A 19,701-nucleotide genomic window follows, 5' to 3' on the forward strand; every position below is an offset into this window, starting at 1 on the left:
TATATTGTTACTTAACAATTAACCATTGTTGTTTCTGATGTAACAATTGTCTTTATTATATCACAGGGTCTCGACGGACCTCCTGGATTCCAAGGACCACCGGGTGGCCCCGGAGAGATGGGAGATCGGGTAAATGAAATATGGTTTCTATGTTTGATAATACATTCCATACCAATACATTAATCAATGCTTATTTTAATCTCAGTTGCATAATTTGAAACAGGTTTTTCTTACAGATTTTTCTAAAAAAATTCTTTTAATAACTTCACGAAACTTTAAACTGTAAATAGTACAATAACATAACATATATTAATAACATTAATAAAATAATGTTTTATTTTCAAGGGCCCTGCTGGTAGAGATGGACTTCCTGGCGCCAAGGGGCTTCCTGGTCCGCCTGGTCGACACATCATGATACCAGTAAGTTATTATGTCATAATCATAATGTATGTTATGTGATCATATAAAACTGTGGGTTGATAATATAGTTTGTAATGTAAAGAATGTAATATGCATTAATATGTATGTATATGCCATTATATGTCATAATATGATAAATGATGTCACAATGAATCCTAAATTTGGCAAAATATAGGAAAAAATGCTAATGTTATTCCAAAATGGCTGAAAGCGGTTCTTCAGATGCATTATATGCACTTGGCGTTGTAATTGTTGTTGCCATAATAGCGTTCCATGCTTATCATTGCTATTGCCCAGAAGAAATAAAAGAAGCGCCCTGAATTTATGCAAAGAGCCTTTGAATTATTCTTGATGAATTTGGAAATAAACTGAAATCTGTAAAATTAACTTTGTCTCTTTTTTGACGGGCGCTTTTTTGTAGTTTCCTCAATTTTGAATTACAATTTATCTTGTATATTTCCCCTATTAGTTCAGAATAGCTCAACCTCATGGACAGAAGGGACCAGGTTCGAACGCACCAGCTGAACTCCAGGCACAACTTGCTTTAACACAAGCTAGGGTAAGACATTCTGTGTATTGTTGTCACTTACTTAGTAACTTTTTATACTTATATTCGATTACGGTAGCGAAGATTTAGAAATATTTTAGACAAACAGACAGGTATAGCATCAAAACCTATATTCTGAGTAACATATTTTGTGTATGATCAATATTTCATTATCCGTGGGGAAAACTTACTGTTATAACACTTACTTGGCAATAGTTTTGTTCTATAGTCACTTACTTATTGTGTGGTTGTATAATTCTAGTTATAACATGGGTGTCTCTATAGAACTAACACATAAAAGAACTGCTAAAAAAATTAAAGTTACCATAAAATAGTATTTTAAAAATACTAAATAAAATTCTCACAAAACTTAAGTTTCTGATAAAATGATATAAAACTGCTTCTACCAAACTGTGCTATGATTTACATTTTGTTTATTTTCCAGCTTGCTCTACAAGGACCACCTGGACCACAGGGATTGTCAGGAATGACTGGAGCTGCTGTAAGTAAACCTTATGAAATTACTAACTTAATAAACATTCTTATAAACAAATAATTAAATATTATATATGACTGTAAACCCTATGCAGTTGAACACAAAATTATAGAATTTCTAATGTAATGAACAAAACATTTATTAAACATATCTTAATGTAATAATATTTTATAAATAAATATTTATTTATATTTTACACATCAAGCTATTTATTTGTTATGGGCAAAGTTATTAAACATATCTGTAAACAAATAAATAAATGAGTAAAGCTTATGCAGTTTTATACATCAAGCTATCAAACATATGCTTGTCAGCAACACTGTGTAATATACCTGGCAGAAAGGGACATATTCAGTTTACTTTACACACTTTTTATGTATACCTACCATAAAGGTATAAGACACTGCTTTAATAAAAACTGTACCTAATCAAAATTTGTTGTTTATAAAGGGTCACATGGGACCTGCAGTTTATTTATGTACCTTTATGTGTACGTAACATAAACCACTGCTTTATGTAAAACCATAATTAATCTTAACTTGGTATTTATAAAGGGTGACATGGGACCTGCAGGCATTAAAGGCGAAAGTGGTGAACCAGGACCTATGGGACAAAGGGGGTCACGTGGTCCCCCTGGTTTGGATGGTGTGTCCGGCAAAACTGTAAGTTCTTTCAATTACTTTGGTTCTCGTTAGCTGTTTTTTTTTGTATTTTACATGGGTGAGGATCAGCATCAAGTCATGGTGCCTGAGACTTAAATATAATGCTTCTATATTTTTATATATTAGGGTGGGGTAAGATAGGACACCTTTAGCACACAATATCAAAAAATATCCTGATCATGTTTTAAACAGTTAACAACTGTCTATGGGAGTCGTGGGGATAAGATTTTAAATGTTCTTTGTTTACTACCAAATGAGACGAGAAAATAGAACGAAAGGTTTCATCTCCCACCACCCTACTATATATATAATGCTTTTATGTCTATATAATGTTTCCATGTACAGGGAAGACCAGGAGAGGATGGTTTACGAGGTGAACCTGGACCTGTTGGAATCAAGGTTTGGAGCTTTATTGAAATATATAACTAACTAATCTTATATCACAAAGTGGGTATATAAGAACCTTTTAAAACTAAAATATGTAAATAAATGTATTATACTGTTATTATTATTTTTGGACTGTGATGTAATAATGGTGTTTATGACAGGGTGACAGAGGATATGATGGTCTTCCTGGCTTACCAGGACCAAAGGGGCACAGGGTAAGTATTGTAAAAAAAATGTTATTAATTTAAAAAAAAAATGAATTTTTTTATCAATTTTTTAAAAATGTATTTTTTCTATTTTTTTATTATTATTTGTAATTGTTTGATTATTAACACTTGTGATGTCACACAGGGTGAAACTGGCGGAGTTGGACCTATTGGACCACCAGGTGTCGATGGAGAGCAGGTAATATATTATTTCTATGTTATAAAAATTATTTGTTGTTTACTGGTGCTGTTACAAATGTAACTTAATTATTTCCACATGACGGGGCGACATCATTAAAACACAAGTGTTCTGTTTTATACACCTCGTGTCCGCTTACGAGTTACCACGTATGTAACTTATTTATCCTTGCATGGCGGGGCAACAACAGTTGTTATAACACAGGTGTTTTGTTTTATTCACCTTGTACCCGCTTACGAGTTACCACGTATGTAACTTATTTATCCTCGTATGGCGAGGAAACAACAATTGTTGAACTATGATGTAATAATGAATGTTATGACATCACACAGGGAGAACATGGTGAACCAGGACCTCGTGGATTGCCTGGCGAGGCGGTGAGTGGTTTAAACTGGTTTAAACCGGATTAGAATAACCTTAACTGGATTAAAATATACATTGATATTATGTTAACAATATATATTGTAGGATATTGTCCACAAATTGTATGTATAGTATACTGATTTAATTACAAAGAAATGGTATTTTTTTAATGTTAACCGAGTATATGATAATAAATACTGAATGATATTATGAACAAAGTATATTGTTTGTAAAGTATATATTTATTCACAAAGAAATATTGCTTTATTTTAACAGAATACATGATAATAAATGTTGTATACAAAGTATATTGTATGTTAAGTATGCTGAATTATTTACAGGGACCACGTGGAGAGTTGGGACACAAGGGACCACCTGGTGTTTCTGGGCCTCCTGTAAGTATTTTAGAAAGCTTTTGTATAATATTTTGTAAAAACTGCACATAATATCAGCTTATTTACCCAATACATGTAATAAAAACCTAATATACATATTATTGTAATTATTTTACACATTACCCATTTTTTTACCAGAAAATACAGTAACCAAGGTACATAATATTGCCATTATTTTCCCAACTTACATAAATACTGTACTTATTTACCCAGCACATATATATATATAGGTACAACCTACCTAATATTGTACTTATTTCAACCCAGGGACCAAGAGGTGTTCATGGGCAACAAGGATCAAAAGGAAACTTGGTAAGTTCTAGCTGTTTGTTACTTACACTGGATCTTGTTTTTAAGTTCAAGATTAACATATCAAATGTTAATCTTGAACTTTAAGACTGTTAACATATTAGCACAAGTATCCTGCCCTGGGAGTGCTCAAGTAGATATTGTTGTTTTGATTTTAGTGTGGAATTGTGAAGTGATTGAAAAATCAATCGCTTACAAATTGTATTTTTTTCTCAGTAAAAATACATAGCATAGGTACATTGCTTAGTAATGCCTAAGTAAGCATTACTTGCTGAGTTGCACCTTACTTTAAGCCTGGTATTTGTTCCATACTAAACTACTAATATAACACAGGGCCCACAAGGAGAGCCTGGTCCACCTGGACAACAAGGAGCACCCGGGCCACAGGTAAAAAGAGATTGTTCATTACCTTACCATATGTTGCGTACCAGTGTTACGGGGCTCTCAATACCCCCTATATACCTATATTATAGATTGCCCTGCTGTGCCTCAACAAGCTTTTTTTATAAATACAAGTTTAACTGAAAAGCCACATTGATAACACTCAAACACAAACTGCCCTGTCTGCTGGCATTGCGAAACAATCACATACGACCCAGTAGTAAGGGCAAATGACTAAAGACCAAAAGCAACGATAATAAAAATCACATACGACCCAGTAGTAAGGGCTAAAGACCAAAAGCAACGATAATAAAAATACAATTTGTGACACCATACTTAAAATGGACTATTGAATTATTACACAAATAACATCAACCAGGCAACATATTTAATGTAACTTCTATTTTAATAAATTGTATTTTTTAAATTAACCATTTTAACAAACTTTATAATCCCAGGGTATATCTGGTCCCCAAGGGTTGATGGGTCCACCTGGAGTCAAAGGACCCCCCGGGAAGTCTGGGTTACCCGGTATTCCTGGGGCTGATGGGGTTCCTGGTCACCCTGGTAACGAGGGCCCTAGTGGGTCAAAGGGGTCACAGGTAACATAAAAATCTTATACCGTGTAACATAGAAGTATTATAACATGTAGCATAAAAAATCTTATACTATGGAACATAGAAATCCAATACCATGTAATATAGAAATTTTATACCATGTAGCATAAAAATCTTATAAGATGTAACATAGAAATGTTATACTTCATGATTTGTTTTGATACCATTCATGAAGTGAATGAAACCTCGTGTAATAGCAAATATGTAATATATAAAGTTATGCTAAAACTAAATATTAAAAAATGACTTTTATTCTTTTATGATAAATCTAAATTTAGTGCCAAATGTGTTTTATGTTTAGCTTATGTATTTTTGATAATTTTACTAAAATCTCAATATTTTCAGGGTCAATTTGGACCACAAGGGCCACAGGGTTATCCTGGTACCAGAGGTGTCAAAGTAAGTTGGAAAAATACTTTAACATAACACTTAAAAGAAAACTTAGAAGACCTGTATTTATTTTGACTTATTTTCCAGGGAGAAGGAGGAGTGAGAGGAATAAAAGGAAACAAAGGAGAAAAAGTGAGTAATGGTTCCATCTATGACATCATAGTTTGATTCTTTGTATTATAATAATACCATTTATGACATCCTAACTTGATTCTATGCTGGTAAACTCATACCGTATTGTGCTTCGGCAGCCACACTTTTATTTGACAAATTTTTTATTGGACAATTTTACTCAATTAGTTTTTACCTTAATTCTCTACTTTTCGTTGTTTTAATTAGTTTGTGATTTATTACTGTTATTGCGAAGAAATAAATGAACCTTTGTTTTGTACTTTGATACTTTGTCTTGTTATAATATTATGATCAGCTATTATTATCTATATTGTAGTAACATTAATACTAACCATTATTTCAGGGTCTCGATGGTTTAGCCGGTTTCAAAGGTGACATGGGACCTAAAGGAGATGGCGTAAGTTAAACATAGAAAAGACATATACTGTATTTTCTATATGTCTTACTGTTTGATTGCAAACTTTTTGGCATACCCAACAGAGATTGTGATGTAACAATGTGATTGTTTTTCAGGGGATTTCTGGCGCTCCAGGTCCACGCGGAGAAGATGGGCCAGATGGCCCTAAGGTTTGTTATTAAACATATAAATAATTTATTGTATAATATTTAGATAGTTAACTGTGTTTACAAAAACACTTCAATTACCCAATGCGTAAACGAAGATTGAAAAAAAATAATTATCAACATGTAATGTGTACGAAAAAACCTTTGTGTTAACTTTTCATAAATAATTCAATATTATATTATTGTGTAATAATTAGAACATTTGATAGTTAACTATGTTAACAAAATCAATTCAACTAACCAGCCTGTAATAAATAAAAATACTCGTTCAGTAATATAAATAAGTTTGTATAATTAACCTTAACCTAAGAACTAATTGTTAATGCTAATAAGAAAATCTTTTTTTAATTATTTTTTTTCTTTCATTAATTAATTAATTAATAACTTGTTAATTAGGGAAGAGAAGGTCCTCGTGGAGAAGTTGGCCCTGTTGGTTTGCCCGGTGAAAAGGTAACTAACGTAACATAGATATCATGTATATTTTGCATAACATATAAATTGTGAAACATAATAGATAACACATCAAAAAAATATATTCGTAAATTGGTTTTTAGTGAAATGGTAACTAACGTAACATAGATGTCACATTTTTTTCTATGTGGGTGAATTCCTACAGTTTGACACATTATGTAGCGAATAGTTTTGACCCATTACCCTGTCACTCGGAGTGCTATGACCTATTAGATAATCCTAACTTTCACAACAAAATTAAACCTGTTCGATTTCTGTAATGCTTAACAAAATTAATATATATAATTTTGTATAACATAGATATAGTATTAATTTGTTGTTTTCAACATAGATGGCATATAAGTTTTGCATAACATAGATAACTTATAAACACTCCCACAGGGAAAGATTGGTCTCCCTGGTATTCTGGGTTATCCTGGAAGATCTGGTATCAAGGTATGTTTATGATTAGTTGCCCTGCTTGGTCCCTAGTTTTAGGGATCATGAAAATAAACTTTATATTTATATATACTTCATAAAGATAGTATGAAGCTAAATATTTTTTGTCCTTTTTTTAAAAAAATTGGATATAACTGAAAAAGTTTAACAGTGTACTTGCTAGTTATTTGGTTGATCCAGACATTTAAAGCTAGATAGGTTTTCATAAAACTTTGTTTTAGTGTTTAAAAATATTGTTCTGGTATTCACCCACCAAAACATAACGTATCTTTTCTGTGTCTCGTTTCTACATAAAATATAGGGGTCACTGGGCAAGCCTGGAAAAACTGGACATACTGGACTCAAGGGTGACCGGGTAAGCATAGAAATAATATATTTATTTTTGTATGAAGGGCACACGGGGAACGATAGGGCGCCCTGGGTTGAGGGGGCTGAAGGGAAAGCGGGTAAGAAGGAAAGCATGACACTAACGTTTATGTGATGGACATTACATAGAATGGCTCATAATAATGGAAATTAAGGCAGTGTGAATGCAAAAACATGTACTGTGATTTCTATAACAGCTTTTCTGTCATATATTTTACAAGAATTTGTCAACTATACACAAAATCCCCCCCAAAATTAAAAACAAATATAAGTCCTTTTCATCAGGATGTACTGTGTTTTTTGAAACAGCTCTTCCGGCATGTTTGTAACGGTGTTTTAACAACAATTATATATTGTTTTCATCAGGGTAAATGACACTTAACAGCACAAAATACTTGTTGTAGACTTGTAGTACCTTAGGTGTCAGTATTTTGTGTGTCATTCACCCTGATAGAGACGACTTGTATAGGGCATTAAAACACCACTACCCAAATATGTGTCAGGAAAGCTGTTTCAGAAACAAATGTAATATGCCTGGCATTTTCTATTCCACAAAAAGTATAGAATATGCCCGACAGCAACAGTTTAAACATGTACTGCGTGTTTTTTTTTTCTTTAGAAACCATATTACATAGACAGTGGCGCAGCCAGAAAAAAATAAGAGGGGTTTTTAATCAAAAAATTTTTCAATTTATTTTTATTTTTTTGGGTTTAAAAGGGGGGAGGGGTCACGAACTCCGAAACCCCCCGGCTGCGCCACTGTATATAGATAACATGCAAAGCCATTCATGCCTTAATTTCCATCTAACATCAGATAGTTATAAAACAACATACGCATGACTTATTATTGGGGTTAATTCCAACTTTAGATTAACTCTCACACACATTCATGCACTCACATAAACATCATATAATATTCCACCTTTAGTAATTAACACTAACTTAATAATCTGCATGTTTCACTTGGTGGTAATTTGTAGGTGATTGGTGTTTTGTAGTTCACCTATCCACTATCATTGACACACAACCTATATTCTGTATGGGTGAGGTCTTTAATGGCCAGGGATTCAGGCCAGATTTGGCCCATTACGCCAGAAGTTGGTAATTGCTAATGTATTATTTAATTAATTAATCCAGGGCTTGGAAGGCAAGAGAGGTCAACAAGGTCAAAGGGGGCCAAAGGTCAGTGAATTCATAGAAACAATATATATTTTATAGAAACATCATCTATTTTATAGAAACAATATATATTTTTCACGGAAACATTATATTTTTATAGAAACATTATATTTTTTATAGAAACAATATAGATTTTATGGAAACAATAAATTTTTATAGAAACAATGTATATTTTGTACAAATTTCTTTTTTATATCCTTAAGAACATTTTTTGAGGCCTATTGTATGTTATAGGGGCCTATTGAGGCCTATTGTATGTACTAGGCCTATTGTATGTTATTTCTTAAAACCAATTCCTAACACGAAGTTGATTTTAGTATGCAACAGGCGATATTCAATTACCATTTAACTAACTGATTAATTAATTAATAAAACAGGGTCCACGAGGCAAACGAGGTCCGAGAGGATCTACTGGGAAATCTGGACCAAAGGTAAAAATATTTCAATATTTATTAAACATCTTATATCATGATTTATAATCTTTCTATGTTACCAGGGTGACAGAGGACAAGATGGACCGCAAGGACCAATCGGAGAAAGAGTAAGAATTCATAGAAATATTAAATATAGCAATGACATATCTATGCTTTTAATAAAACAAAATGTAATCTAAAAGTATTTATTTCTGGATAAAGCTCTCCACCGTTATTATAATGTAACATACTTGTATATTGTGATGTAATACAATGTATTGTGATGTAATACAATGAATTTACAGGGCCCACCAGGACCCAGAGGAGCAAGTGGTTACACTGGCAGCAAGGGACCCCCTGTAAGTATTTAAGTAACTGTTTGTGGTTTTGTATTTGAAGACACCCATGTTATAACTTGATAGTGAGCATGAGGTGTATGAATACACCATGTGTGTCTGGTGTATAAGAAGAAACCCATGTTATAACTCGACAGTGGGCATGAGGTGTATGAATACACCATGTGTGTCTGGTGTATAAGAAGAAACCCATGTTATAACTCGACAATGAGCATGAGGTGTATGAATACACCATGTATGTTCGGTGTATAAGAAGACACCCATGTTATAACTCGACAGTGGGCATTGGGTGTACTCATACATGCATATTATAACAACTTCCCATTAACAGGGCCCACCAGGAAAAGATGGTTTACCTGGACACCCTGGAAGTCGGGGTGAAACAGTAAGTTTGTGATGTCATAATCATGTGTTTTATATAACAATTATGCTTACCTATTGAAATATATTGTGTCCATTAATAACAGTAAAAATGCTAAAAATGTACATTATGTAACTTTTATTGCAGTTTTCTAAAAAAGTGAATATTGTATGTTTTTTCTATCTTTTAATGCACTTCTAAGCTAGGCACTGGTTATAATTATAGAATAAACAATTATTTTTATATATAACTGTTTTTCTATCTATGCTGTTTAATATACACATACATTATAATAAAATACATGCACATTGTAACATATACTTTATACTTACCGCTCATAACCATTACACAGGGTTTCCAAGGGAAGACTGGGCCCCCTGGACCTGCTGGTGTTGTAGGACCTCAAGGTCCAACCGGTGAAAATGGACCATCAGGGGAGCGAGGACACCCGGGACCTCCTGTAAGTTTATATTAATCGTCGCCTAAGTCTTTTTAACCCCAAAGTTTGTGCCAATAGTGAAATATGTACTAGTAGTTCTCATATTATAACAGTTCACATATTTTATCATATTATAACTAGAGGTTCATATAGTCTTTCTTGAACAACCCATTAGTTTTTACTGGATTGTAGAAATTGTCGATAAGTGCCTGGCCTAAGGACACATACCATTATCTAATTTAATCTATTGAACAAATCTAATTTAGTTTCCAAATTAGATACTACATGCACGGCTGTTGGTGCAAACCTAAATCAATTATTTGTGTAACATACATGTACATTGTAATGTGTATACATGTAGGTATAACATTACAATGCTTCACTATTAAACCATATTTATACCAGGGACCAATTGGAGAACCTGGTTTGTCTGGATCTGCTGGAAAAGAGGGATCTAAGGTAAAATATTTCATTACATTTGAACTCAACTATTTGTACATTTTTTAAAGATATGTCAACCCTAGAAATAATTCTTTACAAAAATTAAACCTTTCTCTCTTTACTTTTTTATACTATTTAAAAATTCCACTTCAGTTTTTAATTTAATATATAAAATCATGTTGCTTTAATTAGACCACAAATGGTATAATTATTTTTCCCTATGTACTGATAAATAACTTAGCCCTTTGATGTGGGGTAATGGGCAAATCCCAAGTACCGAAGAACCTTTCCCATACATAATAGAATAGCCCTGTGTTAAAGTATATTATCTCTATGCTTATGTGTTATATTATATCTATGTTTAATGTATATATGATCTTTATAGGGAGACAGAGGACCAAATGGACCCCCAGGAAAGATGGGTGCAACAGGTTCACCGGGTTTCCCAGGTTCAAGGGGACCACAAGGCCCTGTGGTAAGTATGGACCTTTATACAAGGCTATATATTTTGTGTTAGAACATAGGGTTAGGGGTTTTTGAACAATTTTTTAATTAAAAACAACATTTTTTTGTTTAAAAATTTTTTGAACGCTTTTTTGATTAAAAACCCCCCTTATTTTTTTTTTGGCTGCGCCACTGTCTATGTAATATGGTTTCTAAAGAAAAAAAACAACCACACAGTGCATGTATAAACTGATAGAGGTTTTTAGAAGCTGTGGGAAGTTTGGCTTATTTGTATAAGGCTTTGTGTATATTTTGTGTTAGAACATAGGGTTATGGGTTCAAGGCTCACTGATGGTGGTTTTTACAGTATATAGGAATAACAGGAGTTGTGTCAGAGTTTTTGGGTTCAAATCATACCATTGGTGCTTGCTTAAGCATAAAGTGATCCTGGGTTCAAATCCCACCCAAGTATATACAGAACGCATATATGAACCCCTGGTAGTCTAAACTAAGTATAGTGGGGTGGGGGAAGATGGGACACCTTTCCATTCTATTTTCTCGTCCAATTTGGTACTAAACAAATAACATTTAAAGAATTACAAAACTATATTTTTACAACTCCCATAGATTGTTCTTAATTGTTTACTCATTAAAGTCTCATTCCCATTTATATAACAGGGTGCTCCAGGATTGAAGGGTAATGAAGGACCTCCTGGCCCCACTGGACCAGCTGTAAGTAGAAACTATGCTATATGTTTTAACCAATAAGTTGTCTATATAAGTCTGATTGAGTTTTTCTAGCAAATTTTTCTTTTTTTTATAGTTATAAACAGTAAATACAAATATATATAATTTGTACTGTTTGTATACAGTAAAAACATTGAATATTTGTATAATATTATTTTTTTGTATATATAGTTAAAAACAATGAATTCACTTTCAGGGCGTCAGTGGTCAACGCGGCCCTCCTGGTCCCTCTGGCCAAATTGGACCTCTGGTAAGTTATATAGCATTTCTATTGTTTCTATGTTTATTATTTATAACCTACATAATGTTGCATGTCGTTTTTTATAAACTTTTCTATCAGTATAAGTTTTCCATGACAATATTTAACACTTTTAGTTTTGCAAATCAATATGCAGAACTTTCATATCAAAATCACTTTTACTTTTGTAATGGTATCATGTCCATAAACTTATTTTATGTTTTTTTTTGTTTTCTAAGTTCATTTCAAACACCTGTTACATAGTCACACAAAATTCACTTCATAATGTTATACATTCAAATATATATATATGTTTTGTTAACATAATTCATTACGAACATTGCTTCATTGTTACAATACAATTAACTTTATGATGTCATTTTTTAGGGTCGCCCAGGGTCAAGTGGGCCTGCTGGACCACCTGGTGAGAACGGAAGCCCCGGTGGACCTGGAGGCCCAGGACCTGCTGGTAGAGATGGTCTACAAGGGCCTGTTGGTCTTCCTGGTCCTCCTGGTTCCATTGGCCCAAGAGGAGAAGATGGGGACAAGGTAAATATTTAAATAAATAAATTTACCAAAAAAATGCAAAACTTGATTGAATCTCAAAATGTACAGTCCGTAGCGTTTGACTAAATGATGAAATGTACAACAGATTTGTTCAATATTATCTTGTAGAGCGGCTTAATTTGTTTTTTTGTTTGTGTGACTCCTTATTCCAATATGTAAGTCTGAAAGAGATCTTTTATCAATTGTTTGTTTTGTGATCTAAAGCACCAATGTTTTGTCTGCAATACTGTGAGACTTAGGGTTTGACCAACCTTGAGATTAGGGTTTGACCAACCTTTTGTTTAATTTGTTTATCTTTATAAGTGTTTTTATAAATATTTTAACTTGAAATGTTTTAAAAAACATATTAACACCACTCTCGTTTCCCTCAGGGTGAAGCTGGTCCACCAGGCTCCACAGGTTTGAAAGGCGGGAAAGGCGAACATGGGCCACCTGGACCTCCCGGTGAACAAGGAAACAGTGGAGAACCTGGACCTGCTGTAAGTTGTATACTAAAAAAAATCTATGTTTATATTTTTTTTATGTTTTATGTATTTTTCTAAAGTTTTGCCATTAAAATCTTGTTTATAAGGTAATAAAAATGTTTTTTTTATCAAACTACAATAGAAAATGATGATTTTATGTTTTTACTATAATTATATATGTTTTCCATATCACCAGGGTAACGATGGTGAACCCGGGGCTCGGGGTCAACAAGGTTTATATGGAGAGAAGGGTGATGAAGGGGCTAGGGGATTCCCCGGACCCCCAGGACCCCGTGGCTTACAGGTAAATATGCTGGGTTAAATTTGTGAATTAATTGATAATGTTGTAAGTACATAAATAGTTGTATGTGCAACACTTCATAGAAATTTAATGTGCAACACTTTATAGAAATTTAATGTGCAACATTTCATAGAAATTTAATGTACAACACTTCATAGAAATTTAATGTGCAACACTTCATAGAAATTTAATGTACAACACTTTATAGAAATTTAATGTGCAACACTTCATAGAAATTTAATGTACAACACTTTATAGAAATTTAATGTGCAACACTTCATAGAAATTTAATGTACAACACTTCATAGAAATTTAATGTGCAACACTTCATAGAAATTTAATGTACAACACTTTATAGAAATTTAATGTGCAACACTTCATAGAAATTTAATGTACAACACTTTATAGAAATTTAATGTGCAACACTTCATAGAAATTTAATGTGCAACATTTCATAGAAATTTAATGTGCAACACTTCATAGAAATTTAATGTGCAACACTTTATAGAAATTTAATGTGCAACATTTCATAGAAATTTAATGTGCAACACTTCATAGAAATTTAATGTGCAACACTTTATAGAAATTTAATGTGCAACACTTCATACAAATTTAATGTGCAACATTTCATAGAAATTTAATGTGCAACACTTTATAGAAATTTAATGTGCAACACTTTATAGAAATTTAATGTGCAACATTTCATAGAAATTTAATGTACAACACTTCATAGAAATTTAATGTGCAACACTGGATAAAGATGAGATAAATCTATATCCATATATTAGTGTATTTTACATAATCTGATACAATTTCTTTAACATGATAATTGCTAGCAGATTCCAACCCTGTAATAGGCCATAACTTATACAGTTTATGCAGCTCTAATAGAAATCATATAACTTTGTGTTCCTATCTTAGGGTATTCCCGGAACTTCTGGCAACAAAGGTGACTCAGGAGATGCTGGACCTTTGGTATGTTATTTTTATTGTACTGTATATAGTGTGTCTATGAGTATATGGTGTGTCTGTTATAACAGGTGTAATATTTTCATTGATTTGTTGGTATTTATATTTATATATATATAGGTAATATGATTATTCATTGTTTAATGTGTTTTTGTTTTTTATTCTTTATATGTAATGTTATTTATTAATAATTTCAGGGCATTATTTCCTTTACTATAGTTGAGTTTAAAATTTAATTTAAATATGTATATTTTTTGTTACATTTATATGCTGTCTATGTTTGTATAATAGTGTTTCTATGTTTCAGGGACCACCTGGCCCTCCCGGACAACGAGGCCCCCCTGGTGTTCAAGGTGCCGATGTAAGTAACATAACATAGAAATAATATATATATATATATATATATATATATATATATATATTTATGTATATACCTTACGCTTTTAAGTGACTGTAATGAATTCTGTGAATCTGGTCCTGATCTAGTACTCATGAAGTTGGACGATTCTTGTAAAGAATAACAGCCAGGATCAAGTGATACAAAATAGACCGATGATACCATTTTTTGTTTAACTTTTCCTAAAACTTAATCATATGCTTCTATACTGCTTAATAATCTTAGAAAACATAGAAATGTATTATAGTAGGCAACTCAATATTGTTATTCTATTACACAGGGACCTCTTGGCCCCCCTGGTACTTATGGACAACCTGGCAACGTTGGAGACAAGGTATTGTGATGTTTATATGTTTGTTTATGATGTCATAATGACCATTATTAACCCATTGTTATGTAGGGTGAACCTGGTAATGTAGGAGCACCTGGTATTCCTGGAGATTCGGGCCCAATGGTAAGTTGATGTAAGGTCTACTGTGTTTTGTAACTACTTTGATTTGTAAAACCTCGTACAGCAAAACTGCGAATGGCTAATTGAATCAGAAAAAATCAGAAATACAATAAAAAACACAGAAATAAACTATAAAACAGTATCTTTACAACCCCCATAGACCATTGTTAATTGTTTAAAACATGATCAGGATATTTGGATGTGTCCTGCCTTCCACTACCCTACCATATATAATAATCAATAACGTTTAATTCAAACTTAGGGACCAAACGGAGAAGCGGGACAAAAGGGTGAAACTGGGCCATCGGGACCACAAGGTGAAAATGGACCAAAAGGACCTCGCGGAGATGATGGTCCTAAAGGAGAACCTGTAAGTTTGATAGCCTTGTAATAAGTTTGATTTGGATGTTATAATTTAATTGAAGCTGTGTATATCATGACAGTTTAGTAAATAGAATCTGAAAATAATTTTGCTTATTTTAGTATTCCAAGAACTTACCTTCTGGGCATAAAATTAATGTAAAATAATAAAACAAATGTTTAAACATGAACTTTATCTGTTATGCACAAAACTTAGGGAGTCCATAAGTTTGATTTTTCCATTAGTTTGATTGGTATATTATGTACCAGTAGGTCAAATAGTGATAAAGTAGTGTGAAGCAGTATATAAGATAAAAGTTGAAAAATATAAATCTAGAAATACAGTAAATGTCTACCATGTACAAGACTTGGGGTGTCAGTAGGTTTAATTTTATATTAGAAACAATGTATTATGCCTGGTAGCAACAACAGAATAATAATATTTCACTTTCAGGGACCCATCGGCCATCCTGGAGACCCTGGTGTGGCTGGTATTCCTGGTACAATGGTAAGTCTATTAGAACAGAATTATATTTATTGGTATTTTATTGGAACATATAAATATTTACGGTTTTAAAACCCCCCCATTTTTATTTAAAAAAAAAAAAATTATTAAGTCTATTAGAAAACATACTTATTCTTTTATGGTTGTTTATATCCATTACAATAGTGATAGATTATACATTGTTTACATTTGTTATATCGTTTGTTGTTGATTCCCTTTCTTCGTTTTTTTTCATTGTATTTATTTTATATTATTTCTATATAGGGAGACGAAGGACCACCGGGTGACGTTGGTGACACGGGAGCACCTGGAGAGCCGGTGCGTGAATAGTTTTTACTTTTTTTTTTTTTTTGGTGTGTGAAAACACTTTTGTGTTTTAAGCTTTAAAAACTATATGTCTTTTATACAGCATAAAATTTTGGGTTAATTTATATGTTCACGTTTTTTTTAATTAAAAAGTTTGCAAATATGTCATATGGCCCTTAACTTTTGCTTTAATTTTAGTTTTAAATAATTTTTTTTTAATTTTTTTTTATAAAAAAACTAATTTTTAAAATTTTATATTTAGTTTTTAAATCTCGTTGTATTTATTTTGTAGGGACCTCCTGGACCCATCGGTGAGGTTGGACCTTCTGGTGGCCCCGGAAGACGGGTAAGTCATTGTTCTATATTATTTTCATAATTTTCTGGTTTTTATATATTGAGACAGTCATTATAACACGGGTGTTCTGTTTCATACACCTTGTGCCCACGAGTCACCACATATGTAACATTTAGTGATTTTTATGAGTGCAGTTAGGTGTTTTGCTCAAGAAAACATAAGCCCACAATGGTAGCTTTGCTCAGGCACATTCTATATTATTTCTATGTTTATTTTTAGGGACCTGCCGGTAACCCTGGAACTGAAGGACGATCTGGAGAGAAAGGAGCTAAGGTCAGTGTTGCCAGATTTAAAACCAAGCAGTGTTGCCAGATATTTTATGTTTTCATTATTTCTTTTACAAATGGATTTTCATTTTGTTTAAAACTGTTTAATCATAAATCAAACCTTTTATAGCATGGTATTTTCATGCTCTGCTATAATAATGCTTGTTATGCGAAAGTTTTTGTAACTAAAAAATGCCCGATTTTACAAATGAACTGTTAAATAAAACTAGAGTTATTATTTTTTTGCTGGGACCAACCCTGCAGCTATGTCCCCAGTACTTTTCAGTGCGTCTACATGTCCTAATATAATTTATAAACAGGGTGAAGCTGGTGGTATTGGACCTGTAGGCGAACCTGGTGCCCATGGACCTCAAGGTAAACATGGAAAACAAGGATGTACCGGTTTGAATGCTATTGCCTGGCCCTGCAGTAAGTTCTAGCTTATGTACCCTTTTAAAATGCTATATATATGGCCCTGCAATAAGTCATAGCATATGTACCCTTTAAAAATGCTATATATATGGCCCTGCAGTTAGTTGTAGCCTATATATCCTTTAAAAATGCTATATAAATGGCCCTGCTGTTAGTCATAGCATATGTACCCTTTAAAAATGCTATATATATGGCCCTGCAATAAGTCATAGCATATGTACCCTTTAAAAATGCTATATATATGGCCCTGCAGTTAGTCATAGCATATGTACCCTTTAAAAATGCTATATATATGGCCCTGCAGTAAGTTCTAGCTTATATATCCTTTAAAAATGCTATATAAATGGCCCTGCAGTAAGTTCTAGCTTATATATCCTTTAAAAATGCTATATAAATGGCCCTGCAATAAGTCATAGCTTATGTACCCTTTAAAAATGCTATAAATATGGCCCTGCAGTTAGTTGTAGCCTATATTTCCTTTAAAAATGCTATCCTACTGCTATATATATGGTCCTGCTTTCAGTTATGTAACTTGATAGTTATATACAACTCGTAAAATTAATAAATACATTGTCAGCTTTTATTACCTTGCTTAAGTTACAACTTATATAAATTAAAAAAAGAGTGTGTTATATTACTCCCATATGGCCCTACACCAAGTTGTAGCAAGGATATTGTAGGTATATTTCTAGGAATATATTATACAATTGCATTCATTTCAAGATGTTTCCGTATAAAATATGCTTAGCTTCATACTAAGTATTAAACCATCTCTATTAAAGGTTTAGCAAACTTACAGTTACTGGTTATAACTAATATTTACTTTAACTTGTATTTACTTTAACTTCTATTTAAATACCGGTTATGCCAAACCAAATAACAAAAAAACTATTTGTCCAGGGTGCACCTGGGTTGCCTGGTAACGCTGGAGCTGATGGCCCTGTTGGCCCAATGGTAAGAACCCCATATTAGTTAGGTCATAGGTGGTATATAATATAAGTGTTATGGTGAGAATCACAATATGGGTGTTTGCTATCTATTACATATTTAAAACTGTTATATAATATAGCTGGCATATAATATAGGTCTTGTATAGGTAGGTTCTATGTAATATGGCTGCTATATAACATAGGTGTTTGCTATCTAATACATTAATTGCCTTTGTTTTATATGTCAGAATATTTGGCATGGAAAACCTGGACTGAGTTTTAACTTGACCTTCATAAACATTTTTTCAAAGTCTTTAATGTAATCTTGTATAAAGGGACCTACTGGTTTGAAAGGAATAAAGGGAGAAGTTGGCCCCGGTGGTGAAAAGGTATTTATCTTATTTCTATTAAACAAAAGACTGGTTATGTCATTTTAGACGAAATATTTATATCTCATTAAATGCAATTGGTTGGACTTGATTTTTGTCTGTTGGATAATTCATAGCAATTCATCATGATAAATTCTCCTAAAAATAACTTTTTTTTTCTATAATAACATATTTCAGTAAAAATGACATAAAATGTTTTTTTTTGTTTTTTCTGTATTAACATATTTTATAACATTTTATAACTCGATAATTTTATAACATTTTATAACTCCACAATTTTATAACATTTCTTTTACCCAGGGTCACCCTGGTTTGATCGGTTTGGTCGGACCCCCAGGTGAAGAGGGTGAGAAGGGTGAACGTGGACCCCATGGTAGAGATGGACCCCCAGGGGTTAAGGGTGACGATGGAAGACCTGGCCCCGCTGGCCCAATAGGGCCAATGGGACCACCTGGGTTACCGGTAAGTAGGGGGTTAAATTAGTATAGCTAATTAAATACTTCACAAAAAACTGTAAAACATGAATAAATCTTAAACTAGATACATATTTTACAATACCTGGTTTTGCCGCCAAGTGGGATGTTAATTGGTTGATTGGTTAATTGCTACAGAAACTAGTAACAAAACCAAATTGAATCTGAAAATGTAGAGTCCAAAGCGTTTTAACTAAATGATAAAATGTGATATAGCTACATTCTACTATTAAATATTATTGTCTGCGTTTTTTTGAATTTTATCTTTGTTTCTAGGGTGGAGTTGGAATGAAAGGAAATAAGGGAAGCTTGGGACCCACCGGCCCCAAGGGAGATGAAGGTATCCAAGGGCCTCCTGGCCCTCCTGGTCCACCCGGCGAAGTCTTCAACGCAGGAGCACTTAGAGCGCCGAGCTCAATCAAGGCTCGTGCAAGAAGGGTAAGTGTTCGTATTTAGATAAATGTAATTTAAATGTGCTTCACAGTTCATACACCTCGTGTCTGCTTCAAGTACCACGTATTTAACCTATTTATCCCTGCATGGCGGGGCAACGACAATCGTTATAACACAGGTGTT

The 19,701-nt window shown here is 33.0% G+C and overlaps 1 protein-coding gene across 1 annotated transcript in view; it reads left to right on the forward strand.

Moving 5' to 3' along the window:
• Positions 1 to 19,701, forward strand: part of LOC100184583 (collagen alpha-1(V) chain-like) — a 29,229-nt gene that overhangs the window by 5,805 nt on the left and 3,723 nt on the right. Inside the window, 46 exon segments of the mRNA XM_026837283.1 lie at positions 890 to 979; positions 1,413 to 1,469; positions 2,018 to 2,125; positions 2,471 to 2,524; positions 2,674 to 2,727; positions 2,864 to 2,917; positions 3,250 to 3,294; positions 3,622 to 3,675; positions 3,943 to 3,987; positions 4,318 to 4,371; positions 4,824 to 4,967; positions 5,328 to 5,381; positions 5,460 to 5,504; positions 5,848 to 5,901; positions 6,018 to 6,071; positions 6,465 to 6,518; positions 6,921 to 6,974; positions 7,279 to 7,332; positions 8,481 to 8,525; positions 8,900 to 8,953; positions 9,019 to 9,063; positions 9,241 to 9,294; positions 9,623 to 9,676; positions 10,005 to 10,112; positions 10,497 to 10,550; positions 10,918 to 11,007; positions 11,655 to 11,708; positions 11,920 to 11,973; positions 12,349 to 12,510; positions 12,900 to 13,007; positions 13,189 to 13,296; positions 14,215 to 14,268; positions 14,570 to 14,623; positions 14,940 to 14,993; positions 15,060 to 15,113; positions 15,373 to 15,480; positions 15,925 to 15,978; positions 16,240 to 16,293; positions 16,574 to 16,627; positions 16,856 to 16,909; positions 17,223 to 17,321; positions 17,323 to 17,331; positions 18,235 to 18,288; positions 18,599 to 18,652; positions 18,953 to 19,114; positions 19,402 to 19,563. Of these exon segments, the coding sequence (XP_026693084.1) occupies positions 890 to 979; positions 1,413 to 1,469; positions 2,018 to 2,125; positions 2,471 to 2,524; positions 2,674 to 2,727; positions 2,864 to 2,917; positions 3,250 to 3,294; positions 3,622 to 3,675; positions 3,943 to 3,987; positions 4,318 to 4,371; positions 4,824 to 4,967; positions 5,328 to 5,381; positions 5,460 to 5,504; positions 5,848 to 5,901; positions 6,018 to 6,071; positions 6,465 to 6,518; positions 6,921 to 6,974; positions 7,279 to 7,332; positions 8,481 to 8,525; positions 8,900 to 8,953; positions 9,019 to 9,063; positions 9,241 to 9,294; positions 9,623 to 9,676; positions 10,005 to 10,112; positions 10,497 to 10,550; positions 10,918 to 11,007; positions 11,655 to 11,708; positions 11,920 to 11,973; positions 12,349 to 12,510; positions 12,900 to 13,007; positions 13,189 to 13,296; positions 14,215 to 14,268; positions 14,570 to 14,623; positions 14,940 to 14,993; positions 15,060 to 15,113; positions 15,373 to 15,480; positions 15,925 to 15,978; positions 16,240 to 16,293; positions 16,574 to 16,627; positions 16,856 to 16,909; positions 17,223 to 17,321; positions 17,323 to 17,331; positions 18,235 to 18,288; positions 18,599 to 18,652; positions 18,953 to 19,114; positions 19,402 to 19,563 (3,198 nt within the window).

The sequence above is a fragment of the Ciona intestinalis genome, chromosome 13 (genome assembly GCF_000224145.3).
Source record: "Ciona intestinalis chromosome 13, KH, whole genome shotgun sequence".
NCBI classification, from domain to species: Eukaryota; Metazoa; Chordata; class Ascidiacea; order Phlebobranchia; family Cionidae; genus Ciona; species Ciona intestinalis.